Below are 21,697 nucleotides of genomic sequence, written 5' to 3' on the forward strand. Positions count from 1 at the left end.
AGTTGTAAAAGAAGATTATAAAAAGCCCAACAAACCCAGGAAAAAAAAAAAAAAAAAAAAAAAAAAGAAAAAAGTGTTCCATTTTGAGGTTACTTTTTCTGAGTTTCTGTGTAAACAAGACATACTAAACCTTCATTGTTCTTGTATGTTAGAACACCATATCTTAATACATGTACTGACCAGATATGGCCAGCCATGCCATAGGTGTGAAGATAATATTCCTAAAAAAAAAAATCAAAATGGATACCTAGGTAGGTGAGAAAGACACAAATTAGCCTTTTAGTTGAAAAGTATGTGATATGAGGTGGTTTTGTAAGATATACAAGAATACTCATGGGAACAAGGTAGTATATCATGTCAAGCTGCAGAAAAAGGTTTTGGCTTGACATTAAAAAGTTCATGAAGTGTACAAAGGAAGTCAAAAACCAATAGGTCCTTTGGTCAAGGAACTACACACAAAAGTCAATGTCCACAAGTCAGTGAGGAAGAAGAGGGAGGTACAGAGGTCTGTGCCTGTGCCTGCCTCCTTTTTACATTTTTGGCATTCTTGCTGAAGAAAGAGCTTCTGCAGGGACAGATACACCTAGAAATAGACATATTTCTAGGATTTGAAGGATTAACTCTAAGTCTTGGGATTATTTCATGGATAAGAAGCAACATTGATTTGTACTTGCAGACACAACAGAGCTTGGACACAGCAGCAAAATGAGGAAAAGAAATGGCATGATACACAATGTGCACTGGATTACTGCAAGGTGAATGCGTTGCTTGGACACCTCCTGTGCTATTCAGTTAACCACTGTTAACAGCAGCTGGAACCCTGCTCTTCACTAAAGATGCTCAAAGGGGAAATTGGCCCTCCAATCTGGAGCTGCAGCAGGCTTCCTGGAATGGGATGGCCCATGAAATCCTTCTTTGGTGTTCCAAGGAATCTGTAAGAAATGTCTTTTTTTTCTCAGGTAAGCTTATTCTTCAGTGTCCCTTTGTTCCAGAATGATTCCAGAATGAATCCAATGATTGTGTCAAGGTGCTTTGAGACAAACAGGGAAAGTGGCATGCACAATTCTCACTTATGGCTGTGGTTCCTATAGGCATTGCTTGAGTCTTCCTGATGAAGATGCTGACACAGAAGATACTCCAGAAATGTACCTTTTTAAGCACAAGCAGCTACACAGAATCAGGTTTATTATTTTCAATTGACTGTTCAGATATTTTTCACAAACACAATCGAGTTTCCTGAGCAACTTGTTCCTGTGGATGAGGACTAGTGGGTTAGCAGCTTACTCTGAGAAGATCTCCTGAGACAAGTCTTTCCCTTCTGTCACTACATGGGAGTAGAGGTAAATGAGAGTTAGCTTTGGTTTCCCCATTGTGGGTTCACGTTGCTCAAAGTTTGAAGACAGAAAGTCATGGTTCAGAGGATAATGGCCACGTTCCTTGAAGTCCTTACTGTTCTCCCTGTTTTCGTTGGATATTTCCCCCATCTTTCATTTAGTAGAGCTAAAAAATTACTCGTGAAATTAAAAAAAAAAAAAAAAAAAAAAAAAAAAAAAAAAAAAGAATGAATAGAAAGAAGCAATACGCAGACATGGAGACTTGGATGTCTCTAAGTAAGTCTTGGCTATTTGCGAAGGGTAAGATGCAAGTTACTCTTTTTTGAAATGTTCTTGACTTATTTGTTCCACTCAGGACACGTTACTAGGATGGGAAGAGGAGGAGGAAGGGGAAAAAAAGAGGAACACTATTTGATGGTATAAGTATGTGGGGCAGCAATGCCAGCCATGAAAAGGGGACTCTCATCATGGAAAAATGAGACTCTTCTAGCTTGTTTTAAAAAATTCCTTCAGCTCCAAACACAAGCGGCCTCACCCCACCCCAGCAGCAGATTGGTGGAGGAGACTGTCCTGGGGTGTTGGTAGACCCACAGTGACTCTCCGTGGATATCTCCAGCTACTGCAAACGAGGGGCTGCCTGACACGGTTTAGAAGGCGGAGGAATATAGAGGGTAGTTTCCTGCCTGAGAGGGAATAGAGGAACTCGGCTGGAGGAGGCTCAGCTGCTCCCAGCTGCTCCTCTCTGCTCCCCTCACCATACACACCCCGGGCACCCAAAACCAGGGAGCAACCCCTCCCCTCCAGGGATGCAGAAGCCTTCTTGATACAAGCAGTTCCGCGGAGTCTTTTTGCTGACACTTCTGAGGCTTTTTGGAGAAATTTTGATGAACCCGTTTTCCAGGTAGGCAGGATTTTCCTCTCCTTTTATAGCGTTTGCATGGCTACTGACGGTTTTCCAGCTGCAAACCGGAGCTTCTGAAATCCAAGCCCATGCCCTTCTGGGTTCCACTGCAATTGCTGCTGCCCAGGGACTCTCCAACAAGCTACTCATTTTTCAGACACATTGTGTTTAGACAGTACCTGCTGTAAAACAATACTTATTTCCATGTGGCTTTCAACTTTTGGATATCTCGGGCACTTTTCCAATTCAGGAGTTTATTCAAGGTACAGGTCTTGTGAGCCACAGACTCTCAGCAGCCAGGGCCAGAGGTCTAGAAAATCGCTCTATGGGGACCTGTAGAACTGAGTATTTTCCCTGGGACAATTTAGTTGAAATCATCAACTACAGCTGAGTGAAGTGACTGCAGTGGTAGCGGCTTGGTATTTTTCTGCAGCTGTGAAGCAGAGCAACTGATCTGCGATACGACTCCTCCTTGATTTTTGGATATTCGGCGATAAAGATACAGATTCCAGATTAGACTAGCCTGTGATCTGTGTCCCCCGGTTATGGTGGTTTTCATCAGCACAGGCTCCTCTCTGTTCCGAAGGAGAACGTTAGTTACTCCCAAGCTAGTTGGAGCATGCATGTGTTGTGCTTGCTTCGTTGGTCTGCTACCTAAGGGGATGTTGGTGGTTGTTGGGGTCTGCACAAGGACTGTAAAGTGAGCTGTGTGCTCAGTTCTGGTTGCAAGAGCTGGAGCTCCAGCAGTTCAGTCGTGGCTGCGGGTGCGGCTGCAATCACCAAGACGGTCCTGCAGAGGAGCCTGCTCTTACACCCGGGTGGAGACTGGCTCCTCCCAGCCTTCCTATGGTGCTGGCCTCCTGTCTGTGTGCTTTCTCTTGTATATGTCCCACTGTAATTGCAGTAGGAGGGCTGTAAAAGAGCTTAGACTACCTGCAGCTGTGGGGAAAGCTTCCAAATTGATGGCAGAGGAGACCCTAAAACTGTGGGACTCATTTGAGTGGACACTGTGACAAATGCGTTTATTCCAAATGAGACACATTTCTTTTGGTTTTATTTTACTTAGTGAACATCCGAGAGGAGCAAAATGCTGCCTGCACATTGCATGTATGGATAACACCACGGGCACTGCCCACTGATCATGGTCGTGAAAGAAACTGGGACTGAAGCAGAAGTTCAGTTTCAACCTAAATTCTGCATATGACATAATTAATACAATTCTTCCTTCCTTGAGAGAAAAACACTTTCTGTGTCCATAAACCAGCTCATTGCGGACAGACAGAGTTAGCTTAGAGTAGAGCAACAAAATTCATGTAAATATGGGGAAAATTTGCTCAGCTATAATAGGTGTTGTGGTTTTGAAGGAGAAATACACCATGCACCAAGAGGAACTTCAGAAAATTTAATGTGTAGAAGACAGGCCATGGATCTGCCAGCCACATGAGATGGCCTTTATAGAGCATTAATATCTGATCAGTCTGATAATCTGCTGTGGGCATGCAACTAAGCAAAAAGTAATTTGCACACTCAAAAGTCATTGCAAGTCATTTGTTTGCCATAATGCTGCATTTGATTCAGTTACTCAGGGTCAGAAGAGGAACCCACGAGTAGAGAACTCAGGACCTCATGCGAGACCACAATTCTTGCAGGGCTTTATCTAAATAACTCCATATATTTTTGCAATGATCTTGGTAACAGCCACGTCTCCTGGAGCGTGAATGTGGGAGCAGCAAAGGCCTTGTTTGTTTCTGCTGAGCACTAGAGGTAACAGGTAGGAGCACAGCCCCTAATGCAGGGAGGATGGTGCAGCACAGCCTAATGCCCTCAAAATCTGCTCAGATGACCCCAAACCATTGCTTAAGATTCCCCGTGTTTTTCTTTCTCCTGGGGAAAGTGATGCATCACTTAACAATACAAATACTGTCAGAAGAAGATTTCAAGAGAAATCCTTGTAAGGACGTGCTCCTACAATGTCGTGGTCCTACTCTGGCAGAGAGAGAAAGGAAGTCAAGGAGGAAGAGCATGGCCAGAACCAAGTATTCAGGCATAAGGAGCTCCCAATTTGCATGATCTTTTTTTTTTTTTCAATGTTCAAAATTTTTCTTCAACGTCCAGAAAATGTGAAATCTGAGATTCCCGTCCAAGCATTTCACAACAGGAGGCGGGGCTTTGAGGAAAATGTCAAATATTACAGGATTTGCAGCAGAACCACCCTGATAGCACGCAGGACAGAATAAGCAGCATTCCCTACCCCAGTTCTAGAGACCCTTCAGATGGGGAGAGAGGCTGTAGCAGCCTTGCCCACATGCTCCCAGTCACTGGGATCACTGGGTGGGGAAGGATGGAGCATGCCGCAGCCCCTGTCCTCTGTTCACACACAGCAGCTGGCACTGCTGAGCTGTGCCTGGCCCTCATGTGGGCAAGGCAAGAAGGAGAGCCACAGGGGTAGCTGGAGGCACTGGGATGTTGGGCAGGGCAGCACATGCTGTGGGTGAAGGGCTGTGGTCCCTAAGAAGGAGCCTGCACGCGATGGAGCAGAATAAAGGAGACTGTGTGCTACAGGATGACAAAGGAGTGAAGTGTGCCTGGTGCTTTGAGCTACAGTTTTTCTGCCTCACATCTCTGTGTAGAGGCAAAGGCTACAGTGCTTCATGGATGCAGTCCAAAGTCCCAAGGGCTGTGGGCACAGGCAGCCCTGTGCCAGAGCTAGGCCTGGTTGTCCATGCAATTTAGCTGCACCCTCCAGCTACATGGTCCTGCCTGCAGAGCAGCTCTTCTGCACGGAGCCTTTCTCACCCACGCACACATGGCAGGAGGAAGGGAGGTGGTTAAACCCAGGGTGCTGTGATCCGTGAGTCAGACACTTGGCCAAAGCCTCCAGTACTCCCAGCCTCTCCAAAAGCTGTCGTCTCCAGCTTCCTGAGCAGTCACTGAAGACTGGCTCTAAAATGGTGCTGTCTGAAGCCATATCATGTCTTCCAAGGGATCAGGACCTCCTGAAGCTCTGCTTTGTGGGGAACGAACAGGATGCAGAAGGCCTGTAGTAAACTTAGAGAGAGAAAGCTTGATCTTATTAAAATACCCCCTTAGCATTAAAGTATTTTATCGTTACAATACCTATTCTGTTCCATGCAGCACAATGAAAACCAAGCTACGCTGACCTAAATGTGGACTTTATGAGGCCACAGCTGGGTCTCTTTGGAAACAGCTTTGTAACCTCTCTTGAGGGAAAGGAGAAGGACACATGGCCAAAATTATTGACAGAGACATTTAGGTGCTAAGCTGGAGGCACATGAGAGGTCCCTTACCATCAGAGGGTTTTTCTTATCTATGTCTGTGAAGCACCTCAAGTTGGTACTCCTTGAAGCTATAAGGTACTCCTTATATCTGTGCTTCTTGTCCCCTCTCCAGGAGCTCTCCAAAGAGCAAGGAAGTGTCTTCTTCCCCAGTCTAAAATCCAGCCTCAGCAATGGCTCTTGCAGGCTTGTTAGCATAAGCCTTAGCACGAGCCTTAGCAAGGAGGAAGGCTGTCTGTATTGTAAGGATACTGGTGGCACTGATAGTAACTAGTCTTTCCAGTATAAACAAGATTGCGGAATCATATGATTCTGTAAACTAGGATGGAGTGTGTCCAACCAGAGAATAACTGCTGACTAGCCACATGGAGAGAGCTAAGGAACTGCCAGGGATGCTGAGCTAACTGTAGTCATCAGGTAATGCTGTTTTCCATGCAACTAAGTCAGCAGCGAAGCAAAAAAGCAGAAAAATAGGTGTCTGGTCTGTGTACTGTGAAGCTGACATGATAATCAGTACAATTGTCCTCTAGACATAAAGCTGAGCATTGACTGTTCCACCATGTTCCTTCCTGTCGATTACTGTCACTTGTATTTTCTCTGTGAATGTCATTTCAAACCCTTGGCTCCTCTGAACACCTATATACATTCCCAAGAACTTTTCAGACTAGATCTCCAACTTTGCTGCTGCTTAGGTTATTGTAACCCTACAAAAAACATATTCCCATGTGCAGTTGGACTTCAGAGGCCCAGCAATGTGTTGAATGCTGAAGCTGTGTTTTCCTTCTAATGCTTGTTTATTCACTCCTTTGTCCATGGGTTCAAAGAGAGGGATTTTGTACCCTTTTGGTATACTCAGGCATCACCACACTCACATGACAAGTTGGAAATGGAAAGGACCTGCTGCGTGCCTTCACTTGTGGTCTGGCTGAATAGATGAAGAAAGTGTGGATGGTTACACCCGCAGGGTGACAGGATAGGAACTATGAAATCAGAAGATCCCAACACAGTCAGCAGTTCCACCACCTGATCTTTTCCCTTAGACAGAGAAGGCCAAGCATTTCTAAATCATTTGCACTGTTTGCACCAGCAAATATCTGAATTGCTTAGCTTTCAAGTCCGTATAAATATCTATAGTAAGGGGCCCAGTGATGCATTACGGTGATGGAGAGGTCATATTTTTCACACAGAGTTAACAGTAAGCATTGTCTGGCTTTATGTCTTTCTGTCAGAGCTAGGAGTTGGTGTATTGTCTTTAACATGTAACTTGTTTTCCTGCAGGCATCTAAACACCCAGAGGAACTGCTGAGATGTTCCGACAAGCCTTTTTTTCCACTCTTCTTTGTTTGGCTCTAGTTTCTCTCCATGCTCAGTTGGAAGAGGAGCCTGTTGCCTCCTGTACAGGTATTAACTGAATAATTTGGGTGTCCATCTCCTTTGTAGGCAGCAATCTTAAAGCAACAGCCATGCTCAGCTGTAGAGCCTTCTCACAAGGAACTTACATTGGCACATTATACTTCTCCTGCCCCTTTTGCACACCTGGGCAGCACCCTGGAACAGTCATCTGTCTTTCTGTAGGGAACCCTGTCCTGCACTGAAACTCCCATTTCTGATCTTGAGTGCAGTGCAGAAGTAGAAGAGCTGAGCTCTGCCAGTGGTGGCTGCTCCCAGCCGATGCAGTGCTAAATACCGATGAGTCTTCAGAACTCAGATACATCTCTAATGTCAGAAAACAGCCCATTTTGAATTTTGCAATTTCAGCACTTCCTAGCTGCAATGTGGAAGAGATGATTTAGACATCCAGACAGACATTTGCAAAAAAAAAAAAAAAAAAAAGTTTTCAAGGTTGATTCAGTAAGAAGCAGATCTGAAGTCCTTGACATTGGAGTCTTCTGACCTGAACACAGATACTGGTAGCGGTAGATGGGGCTTGTGCTTTTTCCCATATCTCACTTATATATCTCACTATAATCCTTTTGAAAATGTTTTTAAACCAGAGAAAGCAACAGCAACTTAGTGGGCAGGGCATTCATCTATAGTCCAGGAGAGTAAAAGTCATGTCCCTGCTCTTCTTAGTTCAAACCTGGCATTTAGTCCTCAGTGTCCTCATTTCCTCCAGTCTAGGTAGAAATAACTCCTGATTAGAGTTGCAGCACCCTTGGAGGAAGATGAACCTCATGCCCTGTGCTGATGTTTGCTCTCTTCGCAACTCTATCTGCTCTAATCTCCTCAGTCCATCTTTCCGGGGAATAATGAAGGGGGTGCAGCATTGCATAAACTGCTGTGACAAATTCTGAAAAATTGTCTCCATGCAGAAAAGACGGACTGCCCCATCAGTGTGTACTTCATCATTGACACCTCAGAGAGTATTGCTCTGCAGACTGTGCCAATCCAGAGCCTTGTGGAGCAAATAAAGCAGTTCATCCCTCAGTTCATTGAAAAACTGGAGAATGAGGTCTACCAGAACCAAGTCTCCATCACTTGGATGTTTGGAGGACTTCATTACTCAGATGTGGTGGAAATTTACAGCCCTTTAACAAGAAGCAAAGACACATACCTCACCAAGCTGGCTGCTATTCAGTACCTTGGCCGGGGCACCTTCACAGACTGTGCTATCTCCAACATGACACAGCAGTTCCAGACCCAGACGGCCCGTGATGTGAAGTTTGCGGTGGTCATCACTGATGGCCACGTCACTGGCAGTCCCTGTGGGGGGATGAAGATGCAAGCTGAGAGGGCGCGTGACATGGGGATCAAGCTCTTCGTCGTGGCCCCCAGTGAGGATGTCTATGAGCATGGACTTCGGGAGATTGCCAGCCCGCCGCACGACCTGTACCGCAGCAACTACAGCATCACACAGAAGAACGCCCTGACCATCGACGAGAACACTATTGAGAGGATAATCAAAGCGATGGTGAGGGACACTGACCTGTGCTGCCCCAGGAGCAGAATGTAATGGGGGATCCACCAGAGAGGGGTGACAAGAGTGGAGGTGTCGGTGGGGTGGGGCACCTCATGGTGAGGCTCTAGAGAGCTCCCCTACCTGGGAAAATCATTTTGCTCCTCTTCCTTTTTTTATGTCCTTTCAACACGAAGGGGTCATGTATGTTTGAGCATGTATGTTTTCTCTGGCTAGATGCCTATCCAGGGCCCCTTGTTTTGTGTCTCTGCTCCCCTAGGCAGGATCCATCCAAGCCCTGGCTGCTGCTCAAGCCAGACCCATGCCCCACCTGGGGGCACATGGAGGAAGGGGCAGCACTGGGACCTGTGAGGCTCCCTGTGCCTCCTGCCCACTGCTGGAATGGTCCCTGGGGCCCCATTTGTGAGGCTCTATCAATGGGGGACTCTGCCTAGGCTATGTTTAAAGCTATAGGACTGTAATCACCTCCTTTCCCCTACCATCAACCATCACATGCATTGCCAAGAGTTTGATGCAGTTGTTCTCTCAGAGCTGACTGCCTTAACTGATTCTGTTTATCCTGTTTTCTCCTTTGCAGAAACATGAAGCCTATGCCGAGGTGAGTGAGCAGCATCTGCATTCCATTTCATAGTTTTAGTTGCCTTGCTGGCTAATGAAGACCAGCTTGTACCCCGAAGGAGCGGGCCTGATTTTGCATTGAGCTGCATGGAGCGGGGCTCTGCCCACTTGGGGACCGGTGTGGAGCATGGGGACCCATCCCTTTACCCAGTAGTTGAAATGGCATGCTGGACTGTTCACCTTCTACCTTCCCCTCACCTGTGATTTCCCTCATGGCAATGACTACAAGTCTATTGAAGAGACTCATTTCATTATGTTGTACTTGAAGGCATGTTTTATAGGTGTTCTGCAAGCTAGAGTTCCTGCCCAGCCATGTGGACAGGAGAGGAGTGTGCAGAGTGGTGCTCCTAAGAGCAAGCCCACAACCCCATGGCTGACACTTAGCAAGTCCTGTTCTTTGAGTTTGGACCCAGAGCCAAAGCCGTAATGAATGTGCTTGTGGCAACTTCTAACACATGGGCAGAATTTTTCAACATGCTTTTTGCTGCCTCAGCTCTGACCCAGCTGGAGCCCGTGGTAGCTTTTATTGCTGCAGTCAGGGGGAGAGGCGTGGAGAGTGCATGCTCTGGGTGGCTGAGAACGCGCAGCAGAAGGCTACACTTTGTGTTTAATTTGGTGTATTTCAGTGCTACAAGATGAGCTGCCTGGAGATCACAGGTCCTCCTGGTCCCAAGGGATTCCGAGGGCAGAAGGTAGGTTACTCTAACCCGTTAGAAGAATAATACCAGTGACCATTGCAGACACTGCAGAGCCCTTTAGATCTCACCTCAAGTGGGCACAGACAGGTCTCAGGCCTCAGATAGAGCTCCCACATAGGAAATAGTTGCCCAGCATCTGACTTGACCCTGGGAGACTGCAGGGCCGCGCTGAAAGGAGCACGCAGCCAGCACCAGGGTCTCCTCATGTCCATGCCAGGGCCAAGGGACCAATGCGTGCAAAGAGACATCCGAGCATCAGCCCTCAGGCAAGGACCTTCAGCACCTGAGAAGCTGTGCAGAGACAAGAAGAGCAAGGCAGAAATTGTTTCCAATTCTCCCACTGTCCACAGCAGAGCCCTCTTGTATGCAGGGTCTCACTCTACCCACACCCCAACAGAGCTCCAAGCTCTGTGGAGCCATGCTGTGTTTTCCCACCCCCATGCAGCTGCCCCAAGTTCTGTAGGAACCTGATGCTATCAGAAGTTGACTTTTTTCCCCAGTCATCACCAAGTCCTGACCTGTGGTTTGTTTTTCCCTTAGGGTGCAAAGGGAAGCATGGGTGAACCAGGCTCCCCTGGTATGAAGGGACAGCAGGTGAGTTGTAAAACTACCCCTCCGTCGCAGTAAGGAGCGCAGTCCTGGTGCCAGCTGGGGTTGCATCTGTGCCTTGCTTGAGGTAACACTTGGTGTCTTCTTTCCTTAAGGGTGACCCAGGTATTGAAGGTCCGATCGGATACCCTGGTCCCAAGGTAAGAATCATATAGCCAGAAGCTGAGCGGTTTGCATTCATTGTATTCTTGGTAAAGCAGGGGGTGACTCAGGCTAATTTCCCACTGCTCGGCATTGCTTCCCTTTATGTCACTCCCTGACATCCCCTCTCCTGGGGAAAGCAGAAAACACCCACCAGCCAGCCCGAGCTGTGCACTTGAATGCCGCTGTGGCCTCCTTTAAGGGGCTTTAAATCTAACTGCTTTACTTCTGGCATTTGGTGTGACTCCAGGAATTATTGCTAGACTTTCCCCCTGGAGAGTATCAACAGCACTGGGATCCTTGTGCTGCCTGTCGGTAGGCACGTGTTGGTCTGGGCTGGTTGGAGCTCTGCTCCTCTCCTCCACCTGCCCGTTCCCACCCGAGATGCCCTGCGTGCCTACCGGCCCTGCTGCCTTTGCTCCTGCTCATCACAGGCACTAAACAAAGCATCTTCCCTCTTCCCTTTTTATCTTCCTCCAGGGTGTTCCAGGGCTGAAAGGAGAAAAGGTGAGAAAGAAGAGCCTGCATGGTATGTCTGGGCACTGGGGGGCACCTTTTTCTGCAAAGAGGGAGAGTTTAGCTGTGATGGGGGGAACAACAACCTCCGTTGTATGTAGCTGAAGAAATGGGGAGGGATTTCAGGCACTGCTCAGAGTCCTGTGACATGCTGATGCGAAATTGTCTTCTTGGGAAGTGGGGTAGCCTGCTTCCAGCGTGGAAGGAGCGACTGCACCCAGTGATTCCTCGCTCGGGCACAGGTGATCCTGAGCTGGTGCAGACCTCTCTTCTCCCTGTGAGGCCAGGGAAATACAGCACTTGGCACAAGAAGAGGGTCTGGAGACTGAGGGGAGCAGCTCCCGGGAGAAAGGGGTCCTGGCTTCCACTTCTGGGAGGCCAGGGAGAGATGAGGAGGTTTCAGAGTCATTTGCAGAAAATGCTGCCTGAGAATCCACAGTCCTTGTGCATCTGAAGGAGGGAAGGAAGGCTTGTGGGAGCACGGGCTGGTGTGGTGAGCGAGCGTGGCTGACTCCTGTCCTCTTCTGTCCCTAGGGTGAGATTGGATCCGATGGACGGAGGGTAAGAGAGTACCTTTTCTAACTTGCACGTTGTTCCATCTACAAACCCTTGAGTGTGTCAACACATCCCTGATCCCTCTTTTCTCCCCCTGATCTTAGGGAGCAGCTGGCTTGGCAGGCAGGAACGGCACCGATGGACAGAAGGTAAGAGCATGGAGTGCACCCAGTAACACCACAGCTGTTTTATTTGTTTACGTCCCTTTGTCCCCACAGGTTGTTCCTTTCCTCTCACCCCCCACACTTGGTTTTTGGCTCCTTCCATACCAGTCTGACTGAGGTTTCTAAAAACTGATTTGCACGTTATTCTGCATGTCCTGTAGAAATATTTGAGCTAGCTGGAGATGCATTCATTCAGGTCACAGGAGTGCTATCCCTTAGTCAGAAAGCTGTCTGCAGGAACTCGATATACATGTACATGTATAACACAGGGTGCCCTCCAGCTGCAGGATGATCTGGGTGTGGATAGCTCATCTTGAGTGTTAGTGACCCCTACAGGACATTTGCACAGAAATGTTTGCAGAAATTTGGTTTCTAAGGCAGTTCCTCAAAGAATCTGAAATTTTCTCTCTGAGCTAATGTTTGTTCTTAATGTTAAAGCCCTAAAGCTGCATTCAAGTACCTCATAACAAAATCCCTGAAATCCTCTGTCCCCTCTCAGGTGAGTGCAGAGGGATATGACCTACCCCATATTTACATGCTATGCAAATGTACCAGAACAGGCTAGCCTAAATTTATACAGTTTCAGCTGGCTTTGCTCACAGGCCAGCACATTGGTCTTTCTCTGTACATTATCTTACATCCTCAACAAGTACATCTGTGAGATCATATCAGGTCTCCCCACTTCTAACACGCCTGCTGAGGCTGTAAAACCGAAGCTTAACACGTCTGCAGGAGGAGCCCAGGACAACACTCAAGACTTTCTAAAGCCCCCACACTTTTCTCCTTCTCCACTTATTTCTGCACACCACAGCAACACTCCTACTTAAGGAATTAAGGAATACTCTTACTATTTATTCTGTAACTGATCTCAGGTATGGCCAGCTAGTGATGTTAAAAATTACTAACTGTTAACAGGAAAAAGCTGTGTTTTCCCTGCAGACACTTACAGCTTTTCTGTCTTTTTCTTTTGAATGCTATTTCTCCAGGGCAAGCTGGGTCGAATTGGACCACCAGGCTGCAAGGGAGACCGTGGTGACAAGGTAGGGATGCTTTGTTCTTTTGTTCAGCACATCAAGCGTGCAGCCCTAGCTCTAGCTGCACAGGCAGGAAGATATGACTAACAAGAGGTTACTGCCCCATTTTCCTACCTATTGCATGATGTGATCCCAGGTCTGGGATCCCCAGGCCTGCCTTTTTTGTGCCTCCTTTCCATGGGCAGGAAAGCTGGAATCTTTCCTCTCCATATACAGAGGAGCAGCTGCTCCCCTCATCAGCGCTAGCAGCAAGCAAAAACTGAGTTTCAGTCTCTAGAGAATGACTTTACCAGTGAGTTGGTTTGTTCTGCAGAGAAAATGCACAGTGTTGCCACTGTATGTATGGTTCTTTGTCCCTTTTCTCCCTAGGGCCCTGATGGCTACCCAGGAGATGCAGGAGACCAAGGTGAAAGAGGAGATGAAGGCATAAAGGTACAAGTACTCTGAATGGCCAGCAGAGAGTATGGACAAAGACCACCAGTGGCAACAGCTACACACCACTGCCTGTATTTACTCTTAAATCCTTCAATACTCATGGAGTAGATGGGTTCTGACTGCCTGGCTTTTGGATCCCATCACTGGATGCAGGAGCCAATGACCATTGCTCTCTTGTTTCAGGGAGATCCTGGTCGGCCTGGCCGCAGTGGACCCCCAGGACCTCCAGGAGAAAAAGGGAGCCCGGTAGGTTCACACAGCACTCGTGTGTCTCCTGTGTCCTCCTAGGGACTGCTCCATGTGGCATGGAGCAAGAGAAGCAGCAGCTGCTGGTCATGGGACATCTGTGGCCCGAATACAAGTGCACCCGGATGATTCTGCAAACTAGCCACCAGCACTGGGAAAGCACAAGGAGTTAAAAGGATTTACCTTTCTAGCTCTGCATCTGTGCTCCTCTTCCCATCTTCCCAGGTAGAAAGGCTATAGTGTGCACCTTGACCTCTCTTCTGACAAATCCTATTTCTTTTTCTTCTTCCAGGGAATTCCAGGCAACCCTGGAGCTCAAGGACCTGCTGGAATCAAAGGAGGAAGAGGTGAACCAGGACCCCTAGGACCCAAAGGAGAGCCTGTAAGTGCCTGAATAGCTCCCTGGAAAGTGGGCATGCTGTGAAACCTGACCCAGGTTCATGAATGAGTGCTGGACAGGTCATCCTCCTCAAAGAGGAACGGGAGTGAGAGAGTCATTGTGGTGGAGCTCAGCTGCCCACTCGAGCGGAACCACCACAGGAAAGGAAACAGAAACCTATCTCTATGATGTCTGAGCCATGAGGCTGAAAAACTACCTCATTTAGCCTGCCTGCCCTGCTTTCTGCATCCCAAAAGTCATGCAGATGCTGATGGCCTTGTCTGCCACTCCTGATAAACCCCAGTGTGAGGAGCTCATCCCAGTCTGCACATGGGGAAATAACCTCTGAGTTTGTCCTGGCAGTTGGCACCGTGTGGTCTCTATCTGGCAAGGAGCTTAAACAGCATAACAGCACGGCTCCACCAGCACCACATGGCAGAGCCCAGAGGGTGTAGATCAGCTTGAGTCCTTGTGCAACATCCAGAGGGGGAAGCGCAGCCAGATGAGCTGGAAGTAAAGCAGAGCATTTAATCTTGAGGGAATGAACCATGAGTGTTTGTGGTCACTGTGGTGACCACCCTTCTGGAAGAATAGTCTGGATGTGGCTTCCTAAAATCCAAAGGCAAGACTCCCCCAAGCAGTGCCATCATGGGCAACCCTGCTGCCCTGCTGCCAGGTACAGGCTGTTTAAGGGGACAGGGAGGTGTCTCTTGGGTCAGGAGGGAGAAGGCAGGGCAGCCAAGTGTCACTTCAGCTGGAATCCATGTTGACATCCTGTTTATGTGACCTCTTTCTGTGTTTTCCAAGGGTCGGCGTGGAGATCCAGGGACGAAGGGCAGCAAAGGCAGCCCAGGGACCAAGGGAGAAAGAGTGAGTAAAGCAACTGCCTAGACCATTGCAAATGAGCCCAATATGCAGAGGACTGACACACATGATGCTCTACTGCCCAGACATGAATGCGCAAAGCCAGAACTGGGAATTGAAGGTACCAGTGGGCTCTGCTCCTGCTGTGCCTTCTGCCTGCTCTGCCTTTAAGGAGCTGTGACAATCACCCACAAAACCAGCATATATGGCCTCCACTTCCAGGACTTGATCCAGAGATTAGTGGGGATGAAGGGCAGTAAAGCTGCCTGAGAGTCACGTTCAGAGAGCACACTGCCCTGATGCTGCTTCTTGAGCCAAGAAGCAACAGATCTGAGAACAGTGTTATGCCTCCTCGCTCCAGAGAGGACTGCCACACATATAGACAGAGCTGGAGACATGCCTGACAAGGAATATCTTTATCTTCCTCACAGGGAGATCCTGGTCTAGAGGGTCCTCGTGGCCTGCCCGGTGAGGTTGGAAGCAAAGGAGCAAGGGTAAGCACAGAGCAAGGGTTCACGATAGACAGGAGGGAGGGAGAGTGCTGCTGCCAGTCAAGGCAGCTCGCCAGGCTTTGCTCCTCACACACATCCCTGGCAAAAGGAGCAAGATGGGCTGTGTGCAGTGAGAGCTGCAGATAGGAGGCCAGGACACTGCTGCCTCCAGAGGTGCCAAAGCCTGGTGCACCACTCAGAGGGGTCTGCCTGTACCTGCTCCTATGTATTCTCACCCCTTGCTTCTTGCTTTGCTTTATAGGGAGACCAAGGACTGGCAGGACCTCGAGGCCCTTCAGGTGTTGTGGGAGAGCCAGGCAAGACGGTAAGTCATTCCAGGGCATCCGTGTGACCGTGCCCTCCCTCTGCAGTGACAGCTGGCCTTGCCAACATAAGCTGGCTGCATTATCCCCTCTGAGGGATGCCTGCATGACCTGTCCTCGGGGAGGCTCTAAAACTGGCCCAGGGGCTCCCAGCTAGTCCTTAGTGGGGGCAAGGAGAAATTGCAGGACCCAGGAGCCCCTGCTTTCTGAGCTGAGCTGAGAAACGCTTCAGGATCTCCCCATAATAACTGCACTGGAGAGGATCATACAGCTGGGGAAGATGGGGGGAGGTCACCTCACATCGCCTTAGCAGCCCATTTCCCCAGCGTGGTCCCTGGTGCAGGCAAGGAGCTGCAGGAAATGTCCTCACCCACTCTCCCCAACTCTGCCCTGCAGGGATCACGTGGGGACCCTGGAGACTTGGGCCCAAGAGGAGACGCTGGACCACCAGGACCAAAGGTAAAGTCCCTGAATGCAACTTGAGTATTTGAAGGAGTATCTTTGTGTGGTCTTTTTTTTTTTTTTTTTTTTTAAGACGGTTTCTGCTGCAGAAATTTGCTGACCTACATATGTGTCTCAGAAACAGGAAGGCTTGATCCTGAGCCTCCCTGTGGACAGTGACTTAGGTCTTGCTCCAACCAAAGCAGCTCTGATTGTATCCCTCACCCTCCACAGATTCAGGGTTGCTCCAGGGCATGTCATGGCCCCAGAACCCCATGCCCTCTGGACAGCCATTCCCATTGTTTCAGGAGCAAGAACAGAAGTGATGGCTCCTGGGGGTGTTTCTCCCCAGGGAGGGGATGAAAATGGCTCTGGTCTCACCAGCATTGCTAGGGTTTGTAACTCAAGTTTGAATTCTGACAGATCTTTCTCTTTATTTAACCAAAGGGTGACAGAGGCAGGCCTGGCTTTAGCTACCCTGGACCCAGAGGACCACAGGTATGTATGCTTTGTCCAGTGAAGACAGGCACACTGCAGCAGCATTGGAGGAAGCCTGTTTCAGTGGAGGATAACATCAGAATTGAGCAGCCTGGGGGAAGGAGGAAGAAAACTGAGGGCCACAAGAAAGTGAAGTGAAGGGGGGTGAGGAAGCGGCATTTCAGTGCCAGTTCCAGCATCCCATCCTTGTCCCCAGTCCTGACCCCCGTGTTAGGGAGATCCTTCCTTTGCTCCACAGGGGTTGAACCTGGCCACAGATCCCTCAGCCTCTCATTGGGGGCACTGGGGACCCCAAGGTGACCACAGTGACATGGAGGTGGCTGTGCCCACCACCCCAACCACCACTCCTATGTTATGCCTACTGTTTAGCTTTGTGCCCCTCATCACAGACTTCAGGTGTAAATGTGAAGCCCGTTCTTTCTGACCCATCCATTCCTCTTCCCTCACAGGGTGACAAGGGTGAGAAGGGTCAGCCAGGGCCCAAGGTGAGTGCGTTTGATTTCTTTTGTCCTGACCCAAATGCTGAGTAGTTGCGTCCCAGCCCGTGGGGTGAGTGGCTGAGGAGATGGTCTTCCTGCAGAACCTGCAGCTGCAGAGCCTGGGTGTATCGTCCAAGCTTGTCTCCTGTGGAAACAATGTGAAATATGTTTTGCAAAACTTCCTTATTCTTCAGTTAATGCCTGTGTAAACATCATTTATTTGCTCTGTACAGAGCTGCTGGTTCAAAGGGTGCTCCTCTGGGCCAGGCAGGCCTGTGTTTATGATGGGTTCGCAGCAGTTGTGCTGTCTGAGTGCATCCATATGTGCTCTGATGCATCTGTTTTTCCCTTCTCCAAACAGGGAGGAAGGGGTGAGCTTGGACCAAAAGGAGCTCAAGGGACAAAAGGAGAGAAGGGGGAACCGGTAAGCAGACCTCTGTGTCACCAGTGCACACCTGCTTGTGCATGCCCTGAGTGTGTGAGATTAATGGATGCTTGAGACACGTGGCAAGGAGCCACGTCCTGTGTCAGTGCTGCATGCTGCCAGCATGCACGCTTTGCTCTCTCCTACATGACCAACGAAGCCACATGCTGGAGATATTCCCCTGGCTCCAAGCTCAGCAGTGGCAGGCTGGTGACCATAGCTAGCAGGGCTGTGCCCTGACGAGTGGCTCGGGAGGAGCCCCTATCACCAGCCTTGCCAAGAAAACACTCAACCCTTCTCCGTTTCTCTCCCAGGGTGATCCTGGCCCAGCAGGTGAACCTGGATCTCGAGGCCCAACTGGTGAAGCAGGCCCAGAGGTAAAGTACAGTGCCGTCATGCCTGAGCATCTGCTCCGGCACCCTTCTCCCTTCCCCTCTCCTCTCACTCCCATGCAGCTCTAAAGCCCAGGGGGCCCCAGCAGCTCTCCCCCCAGTAGGACTTGCTGGAGGGGGTGTCTTCTGGCTCCAAGAGAGGCTTTCCTACCCTTCCTATGGCTGACCTCTGCACAAAGCCAAGTTTTTGATGGTGCTGATGTCTAGTTCCCAAAAACTGTGCCTGAAATCCTTGTGCTCTTCCTACAGGGGACCCCTGGCCCACCAGGAGATCCTGGCCTGACTGTAAGTAGGAAATCTCTGCACCCCCGGGTGCTCTTCCACCCTTAGCAGCCTCGGTTTTGCCACGTGCAGGCTGAGAACGAAGCAGGGCACCAAGTCCTGCTGCTGCTTGGTGTGGGAGCCACCGTGCAACGAGCAGAGACAGGGTGGCCTGTAGCTTCTCATGGGGGCCAAGGAGAGAGGGGAGAGGGTGGCCAGGTGGGAAGGGAATTGGGAACCTTTCCCTTTGGGAGGGAGGGAGGCACTCACCCTGCACCCCTTTGCTGGCAGGACTGCGACGTGATGACCTATGTGCGAGAGACATGCGGGTGCTGTGGTAAGTGGACTGTTCCCTTTCTTCAGAGCTGAGAGCCGTTGTTGGGCAGAGGGACAACAATTCGATAGATGGTGAAAGGGGCTGGCTAGAAACACTGCCTTTTTGCCCTCAGAGGCATGCAGGGGAAGCTGGACTTATGTCCCAAAATAGGTTAAAAAGGTTTCTTTTGCTATGTCTTGACAGAAAGATGCATGTAAAATCCCTATGCTGTCAGCTGCAGGCAGCACCATAGACCCTGTGGATGGCTGGTTTGATATTAAATGTCTCCATCTTCTCATAGATGGTCTCTTCTGCCATAGCGGCTCATTTGCACCATTGCTGACCTTTGTGATTTCCTCCTTCTGTCCCTCTCCCCAGACTGTGAGAAGCGCTGCGGTGCCCTGGATATCATGTTCGTCATAGACAGCTCAGAGAGTATTGGTTACACCAACTTCACCCTGGAGAAAAATTTTGTTGTCAACGTGGTCAGCCGGCTGGGCTCTCTTGCCAAGGATCCTAAGTCGGAGACAGGTCTGGAGTGCATGTGTGTGTGGTGGGGAGTGGCAGAAGGGGGCCCCGGGATCAGGGTCTTGGATCGCTCCAGCTTCCGTATTTACATATTTATCTGTAGCTGCCCTAGTCTGCATCTATATGCTCAGCATTTTCACAACAGCTTCTGCGCTTCTCTTTCCAGCTTTGTAGGCCAACTGAGCAGTTATTTGCTAATATGAAAGTTTGCTGACTTTCTCCACTTTTCATTCCAAAGCCAAGCAATGTTGACGCTTCATTGGCAGGTGCCCGTGTTGGAGTGGTGCAGTACAGTCACGAGGGGACCTTTGAAGCCATCAAGCTTGATGATGAGCGCATCAATTCACTGTCAAGCTTCAAGGAAGCAGTGAAGCGTCTGGAGTGGATTGCTGGAGGCACCTGGACACCTTCTGCCCTGCAGTTTGCCTACAACAAGCTCATCAAAGAAAGCCGTCGAGAGAAAGCCCAAGTGTTTGCTGTGGTGATCACAGATGGGCGCTATGACCCTCGTGATGATGACAAGAACCTAGGAGCTCTTTGTGGCAGGGATGTGCTCGTCAATACCATTGGCATTGGAGACATATTTGATCAGCCAGAACAGAGCGAGACCCTGGTCTCCATTGCCTGCAATGAACCCCAGCGAGTCCAGAAGATGAGGCTCTTCTCAGACCTGGTGGCAGAGGAATTCATTGACAAGATGGAGGACATGCTTTGCCCAGGTCAGTACCTGTCCTAGCACTTATGGGAACTGGAGTTTTCTAGCAATGGGATTTGCAGCCACTGTTTCCCAGCAGGTCCCAACTCACAAGTTGGGTCATTCATGGTGGGTGGACTGACCTTTATGCAGCCCTGAATAAACAGTCCTTCCTCAGATAAGAGTCAGCCTTTTGGGCCGTTGTCCTTTCCCCTTATGAGAAACCTGCCACTCTGATTGTGCAAGCAGTGAAGGGGGATGGTTGAACATCATTCAGTTTTCCTTGTTTCTTTTCCTTCCAGATCCCCAGATCGTCTGCCCTGAGCTGCCCTGTCAGACAGGTAAACATTACAAATAGATTTGTGCCTTCTGCACATAGTTGTAGGTCCAGGGGAGAGTGAACAAGGCTCAAGAGTGGGAGGGAATGTGCAAGGCTGTTCATTACCTTTACACAGCAGGGAGTTTGGGAAATAGCGTTATTTCACATCAGGAGAGGCTCTGGGTTTTCATCCCCTGGTCTTCCCTGTCCCTCTGAGTTCTCTTCACAGGTAGGTACTAGTGTATTGTGTTAGTATGTGAGCATTGCTCAGCTCTGATATTTCTCCGTGTCCAAATTCGTGGGAGCCACCAGGTTTTGACCTCCAAGCTCACCAATGAATTTCTCACTTGCTCCGTGTCTCCGTTACATACTAGCCCTTTCTAAACTCTGCCATCCATGCAACCTTTGAAATCCAGAGTACAACTTGCAGCACTGGGCAGGATGCTCCTTGTGAATGATGAGGGCAGAACAGAGGGTAGGGAGAGTTTGGAAAACAACACTATAGTGGACTGAAAGCTTTGGCTTCTCTAACACTGGCTGTATTTTAATTAACAATTAACTCAGGGTGTTGGATCAAAGGAAAAAGGCTGTAAGGATTGATCCTCTGGTATGAGAGATGGCTGCTGCTTGCTGCAGGTGGTTTTACTTGATCACATTTTGCTTATTAAAGGGCAGATCTGCAACTCCTAGAGATACTGTCTGAGTCTCCACACCTGTTTAAATACAGATGCACTCTTTGCAGATATACACAAAGCTTGTAGGGGACAAAGTTTTGCCAGTTCTTGCAATTTTTTAAACTCTACTCTTGCCATGAGTATGTTTTTCTGAAAGCCCACACATCAACTCAGTATTACACAGAATTTCAACTTTAATTTTCAAAGAAGTCCCTCCATTACCATACAAAGCAAAGGGAAAAAGGATCGTCCCAGAACAATCAGAAGTCTGAAGACAGAAAAGCTGTGTTATTCCTCTCTAAAATCTCTGACTGCTATTCTCAATATTTGCACCTGGCCATGCAGAGAAAGCAGTGCTAAACCATGGTGCTGAGCCGTCCACACACACTCCTCTACAGTGTCTTCTGAGGAGCTTTGTCCTGTGGATCTGTGCAATGCAGGTGACTTCTCCATGCCACACTGGTGATTGCTCAGGTATCTTTCAAGGTCTTAGTCTTTGTAGCCTACCTATTTGAGGAAAACTGTAGGAGAGACTGACCTGAGCAGCTGAGTTCATGTTCTCCTAGGCTTTGGCCATCAAAACCTTCCAACGCAAAGCAAATTTGGCTGTCCTTTCTTTGTAGCGCACTTGTGTGTCTCTGTTTCTGATGCAAAGTGAGAACACTTTGCTGTACCTGCTGCCACTGAGGACCAGAACAGAAATGGTAGCTGGGGCTCAAGGAGGCATCTGAAGATGTTCCCTCTTGGGGTAATGCTTCAAACCATGCCACAGGCAGGCCAGGACAAGCGCAGGCACTACACCTGGGCCCTAGAGGACATGGGAGGTGGAACGATATGCCTGGGTAGGTGTGGACCTCTGAAAGTGCCACCACACCCTTCTCTGGAAGGCAGAAGTTACTCTGATGTGCAAGGATCTGTGCTAGGCCTGGTAGGCCAAGTTTTAAGTGATACACAGAGATTCAGGGGCCTTTGGGCAAAGCACCATCTGGCTGCTGCACTGGATGGTGCATAATGTGTTGTTGTCATGAACCCTTCTAGATGAAGGGTTTGCAATGATCTCATTTGCATAGTGGTAAGGAAAGGTGTTGGATGAATTATGGCATAAGGAGTGCAACAGAGCGTGGGGGTTCTCTGGCTTGGTGTTCAGCTT

At 49.1% G+C, this 21,697-nt stretch overlaps 1 protein-coding gene across 2 annotated transcripts in view; it reads left to right on the forward strand.

Moving 5' to 3' along the window:
- Positions 1-2,033: 2,033 nt before the first annotated feature.
- Positions 2,034-21,697, forward strand: part of COL6A2 (collagen type VI alpha 2 chain) — a 28,489-nt gene continuing 8,825 nt past the window's right edge. For both annotated transcript variants that reach the window (XM_084524310.1, XM_084524311.1), the window contains exons 1-27: positions 2,034-2,235; positions 6,810-6,932; positions 7,844-8,442; positions 9,026-9,046; positions 9,693-9,758; positions 10,305-10,358; positions 10,469-10,513; positions 10,995-11,021; positions 11,565-11,591; positions 11,690-11,734; positions 12,736-12,789; positions 13,153-13,215; positions 13,402-13,464; positions 13,757-13,846; positions 14,651-14,713; positions 15,139-15,201; positions 15,461-15,523; positions 15,918-15,980; positions 16,410-16,460; positions 16,910-16,945; positions 17,301-17,363; positions 17,678-17,740; positions 18,005-18,040; positions 18,308-18,353; positions 18,711-18,863; positions 19,127-19,579; positions 19,857-19,895. In XM_084524310.1, the coding sequence (XP_084380436.1) occupies positions 6,839-6,932; positions 7,844-8,442; positions 9,026-9,046; positions 9,693-9,758; positions 10,305-10,358; positions 10,469-10,513; positions 10,995-11,021; positions 11,565-11,591; positions 11,690-11,734; positions 12,736-12,789; positions 13,153-13,215; positions 13,402-13,464; positions 13,757-13,846; positions 14,651-14,713; positions 15,139-15,201; positions 15,461-15,523; positions 15,918-15,980; positions 16,410-16,460; positions 16,910-16,945; positions 17,301-17,363; positions 17,678-17,740; positions 18,005-18,040; positions 18,308-18,353; positions 18,711-18,863; positions 19,127-19,579; positions 19,857-19,895 (2,440 nt within the window). In that variant the 5' untranslated portion in view covers positions 2,034-2,235; positions 6,810-6,838. The remainder of the gene's footprint in view (positions 2,236-6,809; positions 6,933-7,843; positions 8,443-9,025; positions 9,047-9,692; positions 9,759-10,304; positions 10,359-10,468; positions 10,514-10,994; positions 11,022-11,564; positions 11,592-11,689; positions 11,735-12,735; positions 12,790-13,152; positions 13,216-13,401; positions 13,465-13,756; positions 13,847-14,650; positions 14,714-15,138; positions 15,202-15,460; positions 15,524-15,917; positions 15,981-16,409; positions 16,461-16,909; positions 16,946-17,300; positions 17,364-17,677; positions 17,741-18,004; positions 18,041-18,307; positions 18,354-18,710; positions 18,864-19,126; positions 19,580-19,856; positions 19,896-21,697) is intronic.

Source organism: Aythya ferina, assembly GCF_964211825.1.
Source record: "Aythya ferina genome assembly, chromosome: 6".
NCBI classification, from domain to species: domain Eukaryota; kingdom Metazoa; phylum Chordata; class Aves; order Anseriformes; family Anatidae; genus Aythya; species Aythya ferina.